At 42.9% G+C, this 19,889-nt stretch overlaps 1 protein-coding gene across 10 annotated transcripts in view; it reads right to left on the bottom strand.

The window, feature by feature from the left end:
* Positions 1 to 19,889, bottom strand: part of KIF1B (kinesin family member 1B) — a 79,738-nt gene that overhangs the window by 21,930 nt on the left and 37,919 nt on the right. For 6 of the 10 annotated variants that reach the window (XM_040084557.2, XM_040084552.1, XM_040084554.2 and 3 more), the window contains 9 exons: positions 11,088 to 11,184; positions 10,171 to 10,319; positions 9,761 to 9,939; positions 8,638 to 8,775; positions 7,698 to 7,946; positions 2,673 to 2,791; positions 932 to 1,017; positions 593 to 722; positions 83 to 242 (listed from right to left, as the gene is read on the bottom strand). In XM_040084557.2, the coding sequence (XP_039940491.1) occupies positions 83 to 242; positions 593 to 722; positions 932 to 1,017; positions 2,673 to 2,791; positions 7,698 to 7,946; positions 8,638 to 8,775; positions 9,761 to 9,939; positions 10,171 to 10,319; positions 11,088 to 11,184 (1,307 nt within the window). Of the gene's footprint in view, positions 1 to 82; positions 243 to 592; positions 723 to 931; positions 1,018 to 2,672; positions 2,792 to 7,697; positions 7,947 to 8,637; positions 8,776 to 9,760; positions 9,940 to 10,170; positions 10,320 to 11,087; positions 11,185 to 13,614; positions 18,694 to 19,889 lie in introns of those variants that run through there. The other 4 variants (XM_040084561.2, XM_040084559.2, XM_040084560.2 and 1 more) reach the window with 2 other exon arrangements.

The raw sequence follows: 19,889 nt of genomic DNA, 5'->3' as shown, positions 1-19,889 counted from the left end.
TCTCAGAGTTCCACTGCCCACTGTTCTTTGCTCTCTCTACCAAACCATTAATTGCCCCATGCAAGTAAGGACAAATTCTTACTTGAACTGGCAGAAAATATCTGCATATTCAGGCAGGATGCCACTGGCCTGGAGCACTGTCACACGGAAGGTGAACACACTGCCCAGCTTCAGGTGATCACCAATTTCCTCAGTGAATCCTTCCATAGTCATCTTTCCATCCAAAGTGGCTGACTTCAAGTCTTAAGGAGGAAAAAAAAAAAAATCCCACATGAAGTAATCTTTAAAATTTTTTTTTCTCCTTTCCTTTCTTAAAATAGTTCTTCAGGAGAGAGTTCAATCCCATCATATTATTTTTTTCCTTTTAAATCCAAATAATTTGCTGATAACCAAAAGATCCAAATACCCGGGAAGTTTTTCAGCACAGTTCTTCAAATGACTAAGTCCAGGATCTCTCACGTTCAACCCACCAGTAACACCTCTCCCTAACCATGATATTCTGGAAGGACACTCAGAACTCTTTTCTACGACTGACTGAAAGGGTCATGAATATCCCAGAAGTTCTCCAGAACTACCACATATTTCTTCTTACCCAGCTCATTCACTCTGCCGATCTCTTCTGGAGGAGTGGTAACCTCTGAATTCTGTCCTTGTCCTTCCACAATTCTTAACTCCTCCAGTGAGAGTCCAGACCGAGTCATTGCAACTGAAGAAAAATCACTCTGAAAAATTAGATATAAATAAATAAATAAATAAATAAATATTTAATTATAATGAAATTAAATTAAATATAGCCAGACTTGTGGCTTGTAACAGACTCCTGCACTTTCTGGGTTTGCCATCCCCTTCCTTCCCTACAACATGTGTTCTTTATTTAGAAGTACAAGCTACTACACCCAAAGATACCTAACTCAATTTTATGAATTCTTACCTTATCAAAGTACTCATTGTCAAATGAAATTTTAGCCGTCCCAGATTGTCGAATGCCAGATCCATAATCTGGGGCTTCTTCATCAGCTAAAAAAAAAAAAAAAACCCAAAAAACCAGGAGATAAATAAATGAAGGGGAGGAGAAGGGAGACCCCACAGATTTACCCAAATGGAAATTTTCATTATAATGGAAATCAAAATGGAAAGCAGAAAAGTCATCCAGTTACAAGCTGGAGTAAGTGCTGGAAAAGATCTTGCCAGAAACCCATCCCTCAGGAACTCAGGTGTGGGAAAACAAGACAAGCTCTGAAGTTTCGTTCTGAGAATACTTAACTTTAGAGAATTTCGAATGCAAACCAACTTTAGCGCTAACTTCCATTATTTATTTACTTCTGATTATAGCACTGAGGCAAACTAACATCTAAAACCCTGTAGCCATGAACTCTGCAGTAACACTCGCAAAGCTCCACCAGTTCATGCTGGAAGTCTGAAAGCTGGATCTGTCCATACAATCCGCTCATTTCACCTCCTCCTCTTCACAGAGAGCAACAACAACAGGGCCTGGTTAAATGTCAGGGTTTCTTTCCCAGTAAATGCATGCTCACAGGATAAATCCCAAGATTCAGAATGTGCTCAAAGCTTTGCTTAGGGATCAAACGGCCATGGCCCTTTTTCAAGAGATGTCCCCAGTACAGTTTCTATTACCCGTGGCATATTCAGTTCATTTGGATGGATAAATATTTATTTTGAAACCAAACTGGACTTTTGTACACATTAAACCAGCTTTTAATTCACCTGTTTTAATCCCTGCCAGAGCAATTCTTATCCATCTTCAGAGTCTGAGTTTCATTCAATTCCCACGGAGAGTGAAGCTTCCAGGGTTACCCTACCTAAACAACCCAGAACTGCTGGCAATTGGCCACTGCTGGCAAGGGCAAATTATGGGAAGGACCTGTGCTCCCACCAGCACGGATGAGGCATGGCCCTGCCACCCAGCCCACCTCAGCCTGAGCAAGTCTGAAACACCAGTGCTGGAGCAGTGACCTGCAGTTAACTCTGGCACACACGAAACGGCAGCTCAGCGCTGGCTGAGGCCCTTACCACCCCGTATACCTACTCTTCTCTTCTGAAAAGAATTCCTGGTGATTAAACACTCTGTTAAGGCAGCTTCTAAGTCTCCACATTTTGAGTGAGGCAATGAAGAGGGAAACTGCTGCTGATTTCTGTTCACACCATGCTGAAAACCATCAGTTCAGGAACTTCTTCACACGCCCTCCCCAGACCCCAGAGGAGCACATTTCTGAGCATTATTTAAAGGGATAGTTTGAGCACAGGTAAAAACTGGTACATTTAACTTTAATGCCCGTCACCAAAACTATCAAACCAGGTACCCTTCTCCACTGTTTATACTAGGTGTCAGAAAGAAAAAGCTTTGCTTTAGTTTTAGTTTGCAGACTTACTGACAGTAGTTAATTCTGCCACTGTCCTCAAAAGCAGTGTTTGCATTGGTTGCCAGGTATAAACTTCAGCGGTCATCATCATCATAATTTTAAAATCTTTTGATCGGTAGCATTATTTCAAGACTTACTCATGCTCAGCCCATACGGTGAAACAATGAACAAAATCACTGCAACAGCAACAGCGAGCAAGCATTCATTGAACACGAAGGTCATTCATGTTTGAGTACCAGGAGAAGGGTTCTGTTTGTCAGCACGGGCGCGGAAGGCGCAGCAGCGTCTCACCTGCTATGGCCTGCACAGCCACGCGCAGGAAGCCCCGCACTTCCCCCTTCTCGCTGACCACGGCCACCCTGTGGATCAGGGGCACTGGGTACAGCAGGTTGCTCAGGTACACGAACGCTCTGGTGACAGGAGAGAAACACAGCCAGATTAGGAAGGGGGTTGCAAACCCCACTGCAGCTTCGCTCGGCTCCTGGGACAGTCAGATCTCAGACACTGCATCTGCAGGCCTGCAGGAGGTCCTGGGTCCATCCTGCCCACACAGAGCTCAGGCCAAGGCCAGTGCAGCCACCAAAGGCTCAGTGAGAGCTTGCTGGGCCCCAGGGCACACAGGAATGAGTTACAGACACAGCAGAGAGGATGGCTGCATGGAGGGTGACTGGAGATGCACTACAGCTGTGAATGGAGCCATTAGCAAGCTGATAGAACCTATCAGGGAACTACTGATTATAAAGAATGAGGTAGCTGGAAGGGACAAATTAAAAAGGAATTCATCTGCTATGCTCACAAAACCTCAATTTTTTACTGAACGTATAAAAACACTCTTTTAAAAACAGACTGACTGAATGTTTTCTCTCCTCATATGCCTTTTACAACACTGCGTGCAGAATAACCAGAAACCCACGATAAACCGTAAATCATCACTTAGGTTTCTGGGAAGATGCACTGAATGTACAGTAAATAGAAGAAGACTGACAGTCTTCACAGGTTAAATCTCTTTAGTAGCATTTTATTTCTTTCTTTGAAAAAGCAAAACATAACAAATAAGACACGACAGCACTGCTCTAGAGCAACCACTTAGAAATGACAGCTTCCAAAAGGAAAAGCAGCATTTAGGCCCCATAGGGGCCGACCCTGCCATACACTAACTTTTAGGTTATATACAAGCAGGGTCTGTTTTGGAGCAGTAAGGTAACCCATTTAATTGTATAGATTTTAATTAAAAGTCAGACTAAAGTTATTTTATGTTTCTGCAATGAATTGCAGTAGTTTTTAAAGCATCACACTTCAGAGGGATTAGCCTGAGCAAAACATCAAATGTTGAGAAGCTCAACAAGTCAGCTCAAGAACAGCTCTCAAGAAGGGGAAAATATGGAAGATTTTATTTATGAAGTGAGCTGCTTCAGAGTTCACAAGAGCACGGAGATGGACAGAACTTCAACCAATAGTTTTACCAGTCATTAAAGTGACTGATTATGCAATTTTAATAAATTTATGCACATTAAATTATACTAAACAATAATAATTTGTTTAACTAATTTCCTCCTTACAGTTCTTTTTATTAGTCTTTAGCATCATGCATTAATTCCTGTAATTTACAACTGTTACTGTTTAACACTCCTAGGCAAAGTTCCGCATGACAAAGGGGAAGTGCTGCTCCTTGGGTTCACGTGCTGCTTCCAAGGATGAATGAATTGTTTTGAAATGACAAGGAAGTCAAACAGGTGTCAGTCATGAACCAAGGACACAAAAAAATACTACTAAAATAAAAGTGGTGACACAATGCAATAGAGAAGAGGATGATTAACATGGCTATAAAAGTAGCAAAACAAAAAAAAAAATTAAGAAAACCATACAACAACAACAAAACCAACTGCAACATAACACTTCACTAAGATTAGGATTTAATTCCTTTTCAGTCTGCTTCAAAGTGAGGTAAACACTGATAAAGCAGGGGAAGGGACAGGAGACTAAATTTCAAGTAACAAAATGAGCAGTTAAATTTTTTTTTTCCCCCTCTAATATTTTCATTTTTAGCTTTGGAATTTAGGTGATGCTCATCTGAGAAATCAGCATCCAACCACACAGGAAAACAGTCCCTGAAACTGGAATGGTTCACTTGGACTGGAGTTCCCAAAGGTTCTGCACTCGACATGAAAAACACCCGGTTTGAAAAGCACATTCCAAGCCAGGGAGAACAGACATTTCCCAACAGAACAGAATCCAAAGAGCCTTGCACTGATATATATGCACAGTACGAGTCTCACTAACTAAAACAGTCGGGCATTGCAGAAGCCTTCTCCCTTCAAAGCCAAACTAATGGAAAGTGAAAGCATCACCTGCATGAAAAATAAAAATATACATTTATTTGCAGGGCAAAAGTTCTGAAGGTGCTGCTCAACATGTGACAGCCAAAGCGTTCAGCTGGATTAACCACTACCATGTGAGACCATCCCAAGGGAAAAAAAAAAAAAATTCTCTTCTTCCTCAATTTGCTTCCATCCAGTCACCTTGTTCACTGGAATCCTTTTAACTTAGAGAAAGAAAAGCACATAACACGCAAAAAAGTTTTAAGCTTCCTGTTTGCTGATGAAAATGCTGCATCTCTTCTGTAGAATGGAGAGCAACTGCACATGCGCTGCAGCAAAACAGAGCTGGGTTATGCAGCACTACTGCTGCCAGTGCCATTCCAGATGCTTCATCACGAGACAGTGCCAAGTCAGGAGTGGATGAAATCTTAAGGTTATCCTCCTCCTCTTCCCACATCCGTGAGGACTCCCACTCCCCAAAGAGCCCCGAAGTGTCCCCCTGCACTTAGCCCAGCAGACTGAAAGAGGGGAGCTGGATTAGCAGAAAGATTGGTGAGGTAAAATGGCATACTCACAATAAAACTAGAAATTAAATTTAACAAACACAATTTTTTAAAAAACCAAAACAAAACCAACAGAACTCAGAACGATGAGAGATATTTTTAAAATGAACACATTAGGATTTAGATAAAATATCCCATAGTCCTCTCCCACCTCCCTTAAAAACGAAGCAAATGCTTGGTATGTCACACCATTAAATAAAATCAGCCTTGAAGAAACCCAGCATGCCAGAAGAGATGGCTAAAGGGACCAGCTCTTTTTTCTTTAAGATACAAATAAAAGACAGTCATAGCACAGAGAGAGAAAAGAAAAGAACTGTGATGGCCAGGGAGTTGGATAACTACATGATCCATTTCTCCGCCTCCTCTCCTTCATGACCTGCACTTTTTACTGCTGACGAACCCCTCAAAATACTAAAAATTGTTTTATTTGTTCTTCACATTCAATAACACATCAACCAATACACAGCTGGAAGTGATAAGGAATTCTGGTTTTGTTACAAACTGAAGGCTACCTTGTGCTCAAGACAACATGTCTGTAGATGGACAGACCCCTGGTACTGGTAAGGCACAGTTCAAAAGCAGAATTCTCACACTGGATGACACAGAGGACTCAAAATAGCTCCTACTCAGTGGTGCTGGCCAGTCTAGCAGCCCCTGCTGACAGGATGGGCACAACAGAACACAGGAATAGAAACAGTAGAAACCAACAACACAAAAAGTCACTCAGCTCTCTAGCCTCCTAATAGGAATTAAATTTCATTCCTCAGCACATTCACAGCTCTGTCCATGCAGCTCACGCCATTCAGAGTGCTGCAGCTTCACAGGTCTGTCCACAGAGACAGAGACAGAGCCCTCCACAAAACAGGGAATGGGAAGCAAGCTGTGTGACTGCCAGGAAGCACAAGTGTTTTCATTACACACTGTATTTACTCAGCTTGTGCTGTGCTTCCTGAGGCATTTGTGAGTGAGCATGAACAGCTCAGCTGTTTCCCAGGCTCCAGGGGCACACAGAGCAGCCCTGAGCTCAAAGGAGCGGACAGCCAGCCCAAAGCAGCACAGATGGCTTTCCCAAACTGCCTCCCCACCTGAACCAGATAATCAGGGTTTGTAAAACTTGGTACCAGGCATTGCACCTAAGGGCACAGTCCAGAGATCACAGAGGACTGATGCAGTTTCTTACAACTTTAGTAATTTTTGTTTCAAAAACTGGGTCAAGGAAGTTCCGAGCTTCACTACAGACAAAGCTTGAGGTTAGACAAACACACTACAGTTAAAGCCTGATAAAGACCAGCAAACTCAATCTCTCCTTTCCATAAATTACACAAACAAGTGTCCTGCATCTGAGGAAACTGCACAAAGATCCCACCATCCCAACCCTGAAGTCTTCCCGGCTTACACTCACAGAGGAGGATAAAGCCAAGCTCTGGTCCCCTTCCCTTTGTCCCTCCCTATTGCTGGCCACGAAGCCTTTTCTTTGTACCAGGCCTGTGGCAAGCACCTTAATGAGGATGTTGGCTTATAGGGTAAGCAAGGAAGCACAAAAGCACCATTGGGGGAGTGGGAAGCAGCAGAGAGGAGCCAAGCCACTAAATAAAAATGTTTCTGTTTCTTGTAATGAGAAACGTGTTAACTATTACTGAAGAAACAGTGCAAAGAACTACATTTCTTTAAAGTAACCTGCTGTCCTTAAGGGTCTACACCACAGACTGAGGTATGATAACGCCCTAATTCTGTTCTGGAAAACTCAGTAATATTCTAAAATACATCAAGCAAACTTGTTTCAGGAATTCAAGCATAGTGCCTGGGGAAAGTGCTGATAAACACAGCCAGTGAATTTCAATGCTGATGACCTTTCACTGTGTAGTACTGGCTACAGAGAGTCAAGCATAATCTGAGAAGCCAAATCTCAGACAACATTCTTCCCCACCCACAAAGGACCATTCTTCTCTCTCCTCACGTTATCTTTCCGTATGCATATGAAGTTAAACCTGTTTTCAAAAAAAAAAAAATGGATTTCTTGGTTTGGACTGAAAGACTTCCCACCATAGTCAGATTCTCTTCCACGGAAGAAAATAACACACTAAAATTAAAATTCTATCTCAGTGACCCTGCAACAGCTAAATAGGGGATTCTAAAAATGTTTAAATACTGTACACAAACCCTCATTCATTCCAAACTGCAACAGTTATCTACAGAGATACATCTACTCACAATCACATCTAAGGGTTGTTTTCTCAAGTACTCCTTAGGTTTTCATGGCCCCAGACACAGGAATTTAAAACTTAATGCTGAACTATGCTCATTCTCTGGCAATTCCAGTTTATGGACACGGATATTTTGGCTAGACTGACCATCTATGTAGCACAAGGCAAGACCATTGCAGTCTGCAGCAAGAGCTGGTCCCTTTTGGCCATTCTCAGAGTAACCTCACCAACCTTCCCACTAAAATGAACCAAGGGGATCTGTCGTAAAACGGGTCGCGCCCATCATTGAAGAGGTCTGATCCCTCCTCAGTCCCAACGTCGGAGCCAGTGTCATCCACAAAGGCCTCATCATCAAAGTCCTCCATCTCATCCTGCTGCTCATCTGCCAGTTCAGTGATGTCGGAGTCGGCCGTGGAGAAAGTGGGGGAGGGCGTGCGATCGGCCAGGCGCTCGTTGATGCAGCCATGGAATATGGGGGAGCTGCACATCAGCGAACGGACACCGATTAACAGGGTCAGCACACAGAACCTCATCAACAGCCCCTCGTGCCATCTGCACAGAGACCCCTGAGCGACCAGCAACGCCCTCCAATCACCTGGGCTGCAACCAAATGGGAGGGAAGGGGCTGCCAACAAAGTCGGGGAAAAGTGTCCTTGAACAGAGCAGGATGGAAATGAAAAAGAAATAGAACGGTGGCTGAGCATATAGATCTTGAGAGGACATCCACTGAACAGAGCTACATTTCTTATTTCCAACACAGCAGTTCTGCAAATAAAAATATTGTAAAGGTGCGGCCGACAGCAGGAATCCCATCAGACACTCCCCTAAGGTATGACCAAACTATTTGAACCACTCGTATGAGAGACTCTGGACACTTTTTCAGTGTTCTTCATATTCTCACAGCTCTGCTCCAGTGACTTTAGATAGAAGTTAGCCAGTTATATGACTTTACAATAAATTTATAACTTACTAAAGGTTCACTCAAAGCAGATTCTATTACTTGACACCTGAACTGGCAACATTCTAAAGAGCATTTTCTACTCTTAACTGTATAGTCTATTGCAAACCCCTGAAAGACAAGAGCCAGCTGGCACAGAGGCTGCAGGGCACATCGACCATCCCACGTTCAGGCAGAGCGGGCAGCGCGGCAGCGCCGAGGACCGTCCCATACCTGCCCACGAGCTTGAACCAGTGGAAGCGATCGTAGAAGGGGTCGCTGCCCGTCATGGAGCCCTCAGGCTCCTCCTGGCTGCCCGAGGCCACTTCCCCTGCCCGGTCGTACATCTCCCGCATCAGCTCCAGCCTCTGCCTGCAAGACACAGCACCGGCAAAAAGCTCAGTACTGAGGGAGCAACAGAGAACGCGAAGAGAGGCATTCACCTCGCTGGCTTCACCTGTACCAAATCACACCTAACAAGAGAGGAGGCTGTACCCTAAGTTTGGTGCTTCACTAATTCCCCAAAATGTTAGAGATTCTGGGAAAAATTTTGTCAGTTCATCTCTCTGAGCACAAGGCAAGGTCACTGTAGAAGCTTACACAGATCCTGGATTTCAATTCACTCCTAAATATTTCTCTTTCACATCTAATTCTCGCATGTTTTTTGCTTCCTTTCTCACATCAGACCATGTTGCTGAGTAATTTTGGCAGTTTTTTGCATTCCACTCCAGAAATGTTGGCATTTTGATTCAAAAGTGTACCGATTCCATTATAGACTCTAATTATTCGTTTATTTTATTGAAGAAAACAAGTGTTTCACACTGCAAGATCTTTTAAGTTATTAGTAGGCGAAAAGTCCTTCAGCCAGTACTTAGAGAATGGGGGGGGGGAATATAATTTACACGTAATGAAAATAATTCAGATCGCAGTCAGATTTTGTGACAGAATTTGTGTAGCTTCCATAGAAATAGAATCTTCTTTATTTAAGATTTTTATCATAAATTATGTCCTATACTACCAGGTTATACAATGCAGGTGGCAAGGAAATTGTTACCATGGAAGGACTGAAAAAAGAAGCCGTGCAGAAAGATGAGCTATTATGAGTCCTACTACATTCAAAAGATACAGTCTAACCTCGAATTGCAGAAATTAGATGTGAAGGAAAGGTGAGAGGCTGGAGAAAAGTGCACTTCTTCAAACAATCTGGAAAGCTGGTATTTGTAACATCCCACACTGTCTAGAAAGTTTGGGAGGACACCGAGAAAAAACAGACACAGATAAGGAACAGCAAGGGAGGAGATTTTTGAGTGAAGTTCCTTGGACGTAGGGAATTTAGTTTCTAATACTATTCACATACTTGAGCTTTTCTAAGGACCAGTAATGCGTGGCTCCGTTCTTCAGGTCCTGCACCTCCACAGCCACGACGGTGCGGGGGAAAGGCCGGCGGTCCCGACTCTTCTCTGGCTCCGCGGGCAACAGCTCCGGGGGCAGCGGGGAGTACAGGGTGTCCGTGAGCAGCACAAACTGGAACTGCACCTGCACGCAAGAGAGACACTTCTTTGGTCCTGAGAAGCCAGATCTTGGCATGGAATGTTCACTCAGACAGAAGCCCGAGTCAAAGACTCAAAATTTTCTGAACCTTTTTACAGCCCACATTAATAAGCAAGAGACATACAATTTTAAAGACTACAAGTAATTCAAAGCATTTGCAGCAGAATTATAAAATCAAAAGTGATGGGTCAGAAAATTCAAAAAGCGGCTCTGCACCTTTTTCTTTAGCTCTACACTGATTGCATTGGCTTCCTTCAGATACACTGCATTTCCCCAGAGCTGGTCCCTCAGAGAAGTGAACTGGTGGAATTTCCACTTCCTGAAAGCCCACTGGGCCAGTTCATACTCGTGGCGTGTCCAGGGCACTGTGAAGAGCAAAGAAACAGAGAAATAAAACAATGTGGCTTCTTCTCAAAACCATCACATGCAGTATCCTATACTCCTGCTGACTGTGCTATCAAGTTCTCAACACGTTTTCTGGAAGAACAGAAAACAAAATCCCATGTTTTCATTATTTGTCATGGAGAAACTGGACTCAAGCTTCCTCAACATTAGCAGTGGAGATTAATGATCATGTAAATGAGATTTGGAACAGAGGAAAAAAAAAAATTCTGCTCCTATTATTTTAAGTTATTTGACAACTATTAAAGCCAAATGCTGAATGAGTGGAATGAGAGTAAGTATAATGGGAATAATAAATTATCTGCTGTCCAGAAATGGAGTTATACATACATGTCACAGCATTCTAAGAATTCCTAGCAAGGAGGAAAGAGAAACTTCAAAATCAGAACAAGGGAACAAAGGCAACGGTGTTATTTTGTTTTAAGACATCTGAGCTCTGTTACTGTCGGGAGGAGAGAGATTCCTTCAATCTCTTTGATTCCAAATCAAAGCTTGGGGTAAAACTAATCTACTTTGTGCATCGGTTGTATTTGAAGATGTAGGTCTACCGTTCATGTGGAATGTATTCCATAAATGGGTGCTTAGAATCTTGATGCTAAGAGGATTACAGATCAAGAACTTACGAGTGTTTTGCAGCTTTACATAGCAAGTTTGTATCTATTACAAGAGATGATACAGCAGCTGTACCTTTAGACTTGGCTATATAAAATTATTTTTAGTTTCAAACTCACCTTCCTCCTCCTCCTCTTCCTCCTCCTCCGTTGTTTCAGCTGCCAAGGACCGTGTCTCTACCTGCTTCTGGAGGGCCTGCAGTTTACTCTCATAGTCCTGTGGGGAGAGAGGAGACACTGTGTAGGAGGACAGACAAGAGCCAAAGAAGCTGAGAGACACCAACAGCTCGGAGCAACAGACAGATCACATCCACACAGACACTCCCAGGAGTGCTCACAGCTCTCACACCAACACTGCTTCAGGGAAATCTCCCCTGGGACAGAGAACACAGCACAGAAAATCACATTTATGTGTTCACAGTGTCTAGAAGAGGGAAAGGTTTAGGATCTTCTTTTGCTAAAGACAGGAAGAAGAGGGTTTTATTTAGAAGCTGCCCGCTGCTTTCAGAGAGGTAGGAAAAAGGCAGAAATAGAGAAAAATGCAAAAATAAATTTGAAAGGGGAGGATTATTCACCTTCATTTTCTCAAACAGAAGGATTAACAGCACCATTAATTTGCCTTTTTATACAAAAGAAAATAATTTCAGATATTAGTGGGGGGAGCACTTGGTTTTTAATTAGATTTTCCCCATGGCATGTAAGTACCACTCTTCACATGTGTATTTAATATGTCAAAATGTAAAATACCACCGCTGCCTGGGCAGAGAAGTCTGTGTGCAGTGGCTTCCCCACGAGGAACACTTCAGCAACAGCTTCTGGTACAAGAGCATTTTCTTCCTGTTCAGACCTTACCGTGCCTTGAAACAAATGCTACTAAAAACTAATGAGCCTTTTATTATTTGCTGGTAAAACAAATACAAATTAGAACAGACTATCACAGTGCTCTTGGTCTCAAAGCCTATCCTACTAGGATATTCTGGTTTTTTTTAAGATAAACCTTTGGCATGTATTACACAAATTAAACTGGTTTCTCCAGATTTTTATACAAGAGTTACAATAATTCGCTAAGAGTGTTGCTGAGTTTTTAAGGAGAATTCTTGAAGCCACTCATCTTGTATTTCAACCTTCTCTCTTCCACAGTTCCAAATCCTAAAATTCTTCTCCAATGCCCGGTTTGCAATAATAGATTCTTAAGTCCAAGTGCTACAGAATAGAAGTTTTACATTTTCCTCCCATCCCACTTCAGCATCCCACCTAAAGAGCTGCATCACTTAACCACAACATGATTGTGGCCAATTTAAACCAGCTTCAGTCAGAAAGGCTTTAGACTCTATTTGGAATGGAGCTAAGCCTCCAGAACATCCCTTCAAGTTCATAAGTAGTATTTTCTGAAAACAGCATTAACAAATGGTAGCTGTGCCCTTAGAAAGTGCAGGATTTTGAATACGACAAATTCAATATCGCTGAAAGCAAAACTGAACTTCATATCGCCTTCATATGATGGCTGCATTTCAATTTCTGATTTCCTCTTGTAAATTCTATTTGGCTAAAATGCTCCTTCTTCATTTGTTTCTGCTCCATTCATCATAAGTTGGCTACTTACACAGGAAATAACCTCAGCCCAGCAGCATGAAGTACTGCAAACAAAACAAATACATATACTTTCATTTGATAGTCATTCTGAAATTCTTAGATTCACCAAAAATCTATTCTAGACTCCATGAGACTTCTCATGGAAATATCAGACTTATCTACCCTTCTGAAATGCTCAGCATAATCCTTATTTTTTTAACATAAAGGCACTTTTTTTGATCTATTTCCCCTATTCCATGCAGTTAATGTTATTACATTTGAAACCAAGATAAAACTGGGCAGATGCAAAGTGACGCAAACAAGCTTCTCTCACTAGCAAGGAAGGGCAAAATAATTCATTTTCCTGTAGTCTGAAGTTGATAGTGTCACTTTGAGCAGCTAAATTGTAGAAATGGAAAGTTCTTCAAGTAGCATTTTAATCAGATCTTTCCAGAGTCTTTTGGAGAAACTGAGAAGTTGCAGAGGGAATGGGGGGTTGGAGGAAACAGAAAAAGACCCCAACCCACCAACAAACCCACATCCCATACACTCAGACTAGACAAAGCTTTTTAGGCCCCGACTGGACCAGTGAAAGCAGAACACCACACCACAACAACTGAGACGTGATGTCTGCCAAGGTACTGCCCTGTGTGATTCTCCCTTGTACTCGAGGTGCACAGAAAAGTCCCTTTCTTTTGTTTTCAATGAGCAAATAAATGGAGAACAGCCAGCTCTGTGTTTTCTTCCAGAATTTAGATAAACAGCACACAGGACGGTACAATGGGACAGCGCTGAAGATGGGAATGGTTTATAGCTCCTTGTGCTACAAAAAGCTCTTACTCTCTTTTATACTGAATTTAAATAAGCTGTCTGAGATGGACACAAGTCTGCTTTGCCACTTTCCACATAACAGCAGAAACACCAGAGTGGATGAACGTATGAGAATCAGACACAGAACAATTAAAGAAACCTTTTTTAACTCTGCTGGAAAAAGCCCAACCCCAGGATAAAAAATAAAAGCAGGACAGGCCTGCAGTCAAGTTTCATTTCCATTTCACTGAGACAAGTCTGACACTTACAAGAGTATTTCATAGTTTATTGAAAGAGCGCTTGTTACAATACAAACCAGTTCTGCTTTTCACAAGGCAGATACTTGCTCTTAAGACAATCCAAAACAATAGACAGATGAAAATCCCATTTAATTCAAAGGCAGCTCACTGCTTTCTTTACAGTACAAATAGTTACACAGCATAGATTTCTCATGTGGCAGTTCCTGAAGAGATTTAATGGGAAGTATCCAAGAAAAATTTCAACATATAAAAAACAAATTTCAATATATAAAGGACACAGTGAAGGAGACATTGATACTATGCTGAATGTACTGATAAAAATAGCATCCTCTAATTTGACAGATCCCTAAATTCAGATTGCTTGAGGAAGGATGCTGAAGTCAATCTGAGTGAGGAGCTTTAGCAATGTGCATTTAAGCCCACCCCCCAAATCCAGTGTCCCAGTGAGTCCTACAGACCCTTGAGAAGCCACCACAAAGGCACAGGTGGATCCAAGCCAGCTGTCAAAGCACAGCACAGTAGCACTTGGCAAAGGCAACTGAACTTAGTAAAAGAGCACTTCCAGCATGGATGCCGCATTTCCATCGCCCTGAAAGCCTTTTCACACAGACATCAATGGAAGCAGCTGTCTCACTGCTCATTAACTCCATTAACACAGGATTTGGAGTGAGAGTTGTGTGTATTTCTGAATAGTGCAAGGAGATCCACGGTTCTCACACTGCTTCCCTTATCAGATGAAGCACTGCACTGCAATTCATATCAAATTCTTAAACAGGCTCCTAAATGCCAGGAAAAAAGCTGCTTCCTTGAAGCAGACTGGACTCCATTCTGACACTGCCTGTCCTTTTTCTGTTTCGTTAAATCATACAGCAGAACAGGCAGGGTTGTTCTTCTAGTGCTGCACTAAAACAGTGGGGTAGGACAGACTGATGGCAACCTACTGCTCACCAGCACCACTCGGGCATTTACAGAGCGTTCTTCTCTGAGTTTTAAGCTGAAGTAAGTTGGCACAAACATTTTAGTGTTTAGCATTAAGGCATCAAGTAACAGGAGGTTTAGTCTCCTGTCAGTACATGTAGTTCCATGGATCTCAGAATTACTCCATGCTCAATCATGTGGTGATTTCATCCGGGCACCACAATCCTCAAAACATGGGACAGGAGATGAAATTCCTCTGGTCTCCTCCCACGACCTATCCCGTGCAGGCTAACTCTGTCTGGCTCACGCCCACGGGCTTGAGAGGGTTTCCCAAGCATGCCTTTTTAACAGAGTCCAAGCCTTTCTGAGGATATATAAGAACTCATTATGCTTGACATGCACAAAACCGAAGCGCAATGCACTACTAAAACAGGATTCTAAAATAAAGGCAACAGCAAAACATTACTTGCAGCCCAAAACTCATTTTGCAATTTTGACTCAAGCTAGAAGAAAGTACTGCTCATCTACAAGCCTTTGTTTCTTTAAGAATCAAGACGTTTTTGGAAATTATGCTTTATTTCCTTTGTTCAAGTAGGCCAAAGCATGAGACAAATGCAAGTTACAAAACCAGATGTGGACACAGAATTAAACCTGCCACAAAGCAAAACTCCCAAGTGATCAGAGCAGTTTGTTATTTTAGGAGTTGGAGGACTGACTTTGTACCTCCTGCATAAGAGGCCACTATCCCATCAGTGATACGTATGCTGAGAATTAAGAGCTGACGCTTGATTAACCGATACGTAAATGGCACATGTGTTGCAACAGCACCTACAACACGCCCAGCTGAGTCAGAGGAAAAGTAAGATAGGACAAAAAAAAATGGAAAATAAGCTTAAGGCACTTGCCACTCACCTACAGCTATGCTGAGCCACATGCAAGTAACAACTGCCAGCAGGGCTTATATTTTATAAAAAAATAAGCAACCTCAAGTAAACTCAGGATACTTGTGCAAAGCAGCACAAATACACTGCAAATGGACCAACCTTACCAAATGTGGTAAAGTGGCGAATTTGTTTTTAAAATTGTATTCAAGTTAAATTTAAAAGCAAAATAACTCCTCAAATATTTCTTACAGTTAAGGCCAGGGATTTTCAAAATTAAGAGCAACTTTGTCTTGCACTTTTGGAAATGGAAAAAAACCCTGTATCATTAAGGTTGGGACTATCCAATGGAGACAAAACCTCAAAGCTTACTCCTTAATCTCTAGTTTTGCAGTAATTTGCTTGAAACAATCCGAAGCAGGAATTGCAAGCCTTCATGTTACAGCAAATCACCTGTAAGTACAAACCCCTTCAGAGCAAAATAGACATGAAAGATTTCAACTCGCATTTTGAGTGTGGGGAGAAGGAAAATGAACCTTATTTTCTCCTCAAAGCAACCCTCTCTTTTAGTAAATGAGTCTTGAATTCAAGTTTAATCCAAGACCAGAGGCACTAACATGAGGTATCACATTAAGATGAAACAGTTCAATTCTCCCATCTCACAGGAGAATTCAGCCAATACAAAGTAGTGATTCATAAATCTTCCTAAGAATAACTATTTCAAGAACATCTCCCAGACTCATGCCTGAGAAAGCTGAAATCATAAAATAAAAGAATTAGCTTTTTGAGTGCACCAGAGTGTTGAAAAATCCTAGTTCCTTTCCACAATCTCAGTATAATAACTAAAATCTATTATATTTAGAGATACAATGGGAATTAGAAAAAGCTTATTTCCAAATAATTGCTTCAGCATTATATATATATTCTAACATAAAATTCCATTCAGGTTGGTTTAACTGTCACAGCAATTTCATACCAATAATTATGAACTTAAGCAGAAGGAGAAGAGGTATCTACTCAGGGAGTGTGACCCAATACCTCTTCCTAATTTCTTTATAAAAAAGCGATACGTATCTTGTCAGCTGACAACTTTTGGTTTGTAGATTATTATTACTATTAAAAATTGAGTTAAGAGTGGAAAATACTGTTCTGAAGAACCAGATCCATTTATATACAGATGGTCAGTTTCCTTATTGCTATGAAAAAGGTCACAAGAAACATTCAATGCTAGAAACTAAATTCCTCTTTTGATTGTCTACATAAAACACAGGAGGAAGGTAGCACTCGGTAAGTTCCAGACAACATTTTCAGCATTAGAAAAATACTTCAAGACACACACACGCACAAAAAAAACTTGGTAAGTTAGCTAGTGGGAAGTTCTCCCCCACCTCCCTCCCTCCAAGTCTTCTAGTCTACGAAAAAAGTTCTTACAATTTTTCAGAATATTCTTCCAACGAATGCTGTTAAAACTGCAAGGGAAGTCCCATGCAAAGTGCCTGGGCCACAGGGCTGGTACCTGGAGTTCATGCTGGGCCTCTCGAGTTCTACCTGGCCAAAGCACCCGAGTGCTGGGCAAGGCCGGGCCTGGCTGCCCCACAGACAGCCGGGGCTGCCCCACAGACAGCCGGGGCTGCCCCCATAGACAGCCGGGGCTGCCCCACAGACAGCCGGGGCTGCCCCCACAGACAGCCGGGCCACCGGGACAGACAGCCAGGGCTGTCCGGACAGACAGCCGGGGCTGCCCCCATAGACAGCCGGGGCTGCCCCCACAGACAGCCAGGGCTGCCCCGTGCCCGGCCCGGCCTGCCCTGCTCATACCGCGGTTTCTCTGCCCGCTTTCAGGTTGGGGGCCGAGAACTGGCGCCTCATGCGCGGGGGTGTCACCAAGGGGCCGTGGTGGCCGGGCCGCTCCGGGAGCTTTGCGGGGCTGGCCTCAGGGCCGCCATACGGCTGCCGGTGCTGGTGCAAGTGCCGCTTGTGCTGGGAACTCTCCGGCTCCGGCGAGTGCAGCGCCTCGGAGGAGCCCGAGGCCTGGCGCCGCAGCCCCTTCTGCGAGCCGCTGTTGAGGGAGTTGCTCCTCCAGCGCAGCTGCGGCTGCTGCTGGCCGCCGGGCTGCTGCTGGCCGCCGGGCTGTGGCGGTGTGCCCAGCTGCTGCCGGTTGATCTGGATATTATCTGGACTCCTCTGCGGGCCATAAAGATTCCACAGCTGCTGCGGATCTTTGGAAGCAGCTTTAATTTCTTTCTCTTTGCCTTCATCTTTGTTCTTATCGTCTTCTTTCGGAATTCTAACTTCAATAACTTCATCCTCAGTGATAATGATGTGAGTGCCTGGGCTCCACGAGTTCCTGTGTTTGGGATTGCTTTTGAAAGGAAACCGGGGTTTGCGATTTTCAGGCGGAATAAACCGGTGAGGCATATTCTGTCGACGAAGCTGTTTTGCTATTTCCTGCTGCTGCAGATTTTTAAACCGAATCTGTTCTTGCCTCATCCAACGTAAACGCCCACGCCTGAAAGCCGGATCACCTGCCATTAACTGAGACACGCGCTCCTCCTTAGCGAGATCATCATTCTCGCTTCTCTTTGCCTCGTCTGTGGGCTTCTTATCCACATCTGCTGCACTGGCAGAGTTTGGAGACTTAGCATTAGCTACAGTTGACTGAGCTTTGTCTGGAGACCCTATCAGGGGTAAAACCTTCTCCATTTTTAGCATTTTATTTCTGAGAACTTTGATCTCTTCATCCTTCATGTTGTTCTGCTTCTTCACTTCTTGCAAAATATCTTCCAATTTGTCGATGTGCACCTTTAGGTCATCCACATCAGTTATTCCTTTGCCATTGGCCATTACATCTTCAATCTTTTCGTCTCCAACTCCCACCGTGTCCCAGACATCCCGAGCGACGGCTCGCCATGATTCGCGCTCATTTGGGTCTTTTTTCCCATACATGGCACAAAGCTCTTTCATTTTAACAATGGCCAGAGCCTCAATCTCCTGCCTACTGTGCCTGAAGTCATTGAGTGCTACCTCATAGCATATCTCCTTCACAGCCTGAATCTTTAGGTCTGAGATGGTGACCCATTTGGAGTCTTTACTAAGGCGTCGGCGTTGGGGTATCTGGTACATTTTAATAGGTTCTCGTTTCTTCCCACTGCTGGGGAGGCCACACTTTTTTACAATGGTTTGGAGCTTGCTGGGGGGCAGCTTCTCTCTCAGGGAAGTGATCAGTCTCCAACTCTCCTCACACGATCTCTTGTCCGAATCATCCCCACTATCAGAGTCTGCATCCTTTGGAAAAACAAAAATCAAGAAGTGGCCCCAAAATAACCAAAATTAAAATTGTAAGAAAATGGAAAAGCTAAACAAGAAGTAGCAGGCAAAGAAAACTAAATAAAAAATCAAAATAGAACAAGTGAAGACTGAATGTTAGGGCATTAAAATGTATCTTCAAGAGTCATGGACTGTCAAAATTGGAGCACTTCACTAAATAAAGATTAACATTATATTTAAGTCTTGTCATCTCAAAACAGCTGATAATCTGAACTCTTCCCTCCCAAACCCTTCCAAAATCTTTAAACAGACCAACTAAAACCAAGTTCCTGGTTTTAAATCTTAAAACCAAGTGTAAACTGCACTTCACACATGTTACAAAGACATGCAAATCCCCGCCACACACATTTGCCTTGGTGCCTGCTGTTGCTTCTTTCAGCAAATCCTCCCCAGGAAGGTGAGCACAACAGCCATCAGAGAAGATGTCATGAGCAGCCAGAGTAAGTCAGGTTAACACTGGTTAGTAACGTTGCACGTGGTTGCAGGGATGCTCAAGTTTAGAATCCATTTCACTACAACAGCAGCCAGAGAAGTGTTAGACGATAAGAAGAAATGAAACAGAAGCAGCCGGAAGGTTCAATGTTAAAAGGACTGTAAGTGCCACTATGACAGATGAAGACAGTGGTTCATACTCCAAGACTTGCTACAAGCTAGAAGGATATCCAGAATCAGAGTTTCAGAGGTGGGTTGTGGTTTGTTTGACTTTTATTTCTCCATTTGGCACCTTGTTGCTTAGTTTAAAGAAAAAAACCCATTATCAGTCTTGTCTGTCCGAAGAATGAGTTTCAGCAGAATGCAGAGAAATGACTTTCTGGTTTTAACTGTTTTAATACGAATTCTCTATTTGATATCCTTGAATTGTCTTCTTCTCAAGCCCTAGAGCCTGGAGCTTCCATACACTTGCTAAGCATTATGCATTTTGCTTCATTACAAGTTTTCCACCTTTCGCTAAATGATTTTTAATGAGCAGTGCTTCGGGTTTCCGTATGCTAGCAATGTCTGTTCAGATAAACTGCCACCACAAGTTAAGGATAGCCATCGCTTACTGCAACGCAGAATTAGAATCAGACCACTTTTCTTTAAAGGCTTATTAAGACATCTCTTTAACAAGCAAGAAGTCCTATGTGTTACTGCGATCCAAACACCTTGAACAC

Source organism: Hirundo rustica, chromosome 22 (genome assembly GCF_015227805.2).
Source record: "Hirundo rustica isolate bHirRus1 chromosome 22, bHirRus1.pri.v3, whole genome shotgun sequence".
Classification (NCBI taxonomy): Eukaryota; Metazoa; Chordata; class Aves; order Passeriformes; family Hirundinidae; genus Hirundo; species Hirundo rustica.
This window is presented reverse-complemented; position numbering and strand designations above follow the sequence as displayed.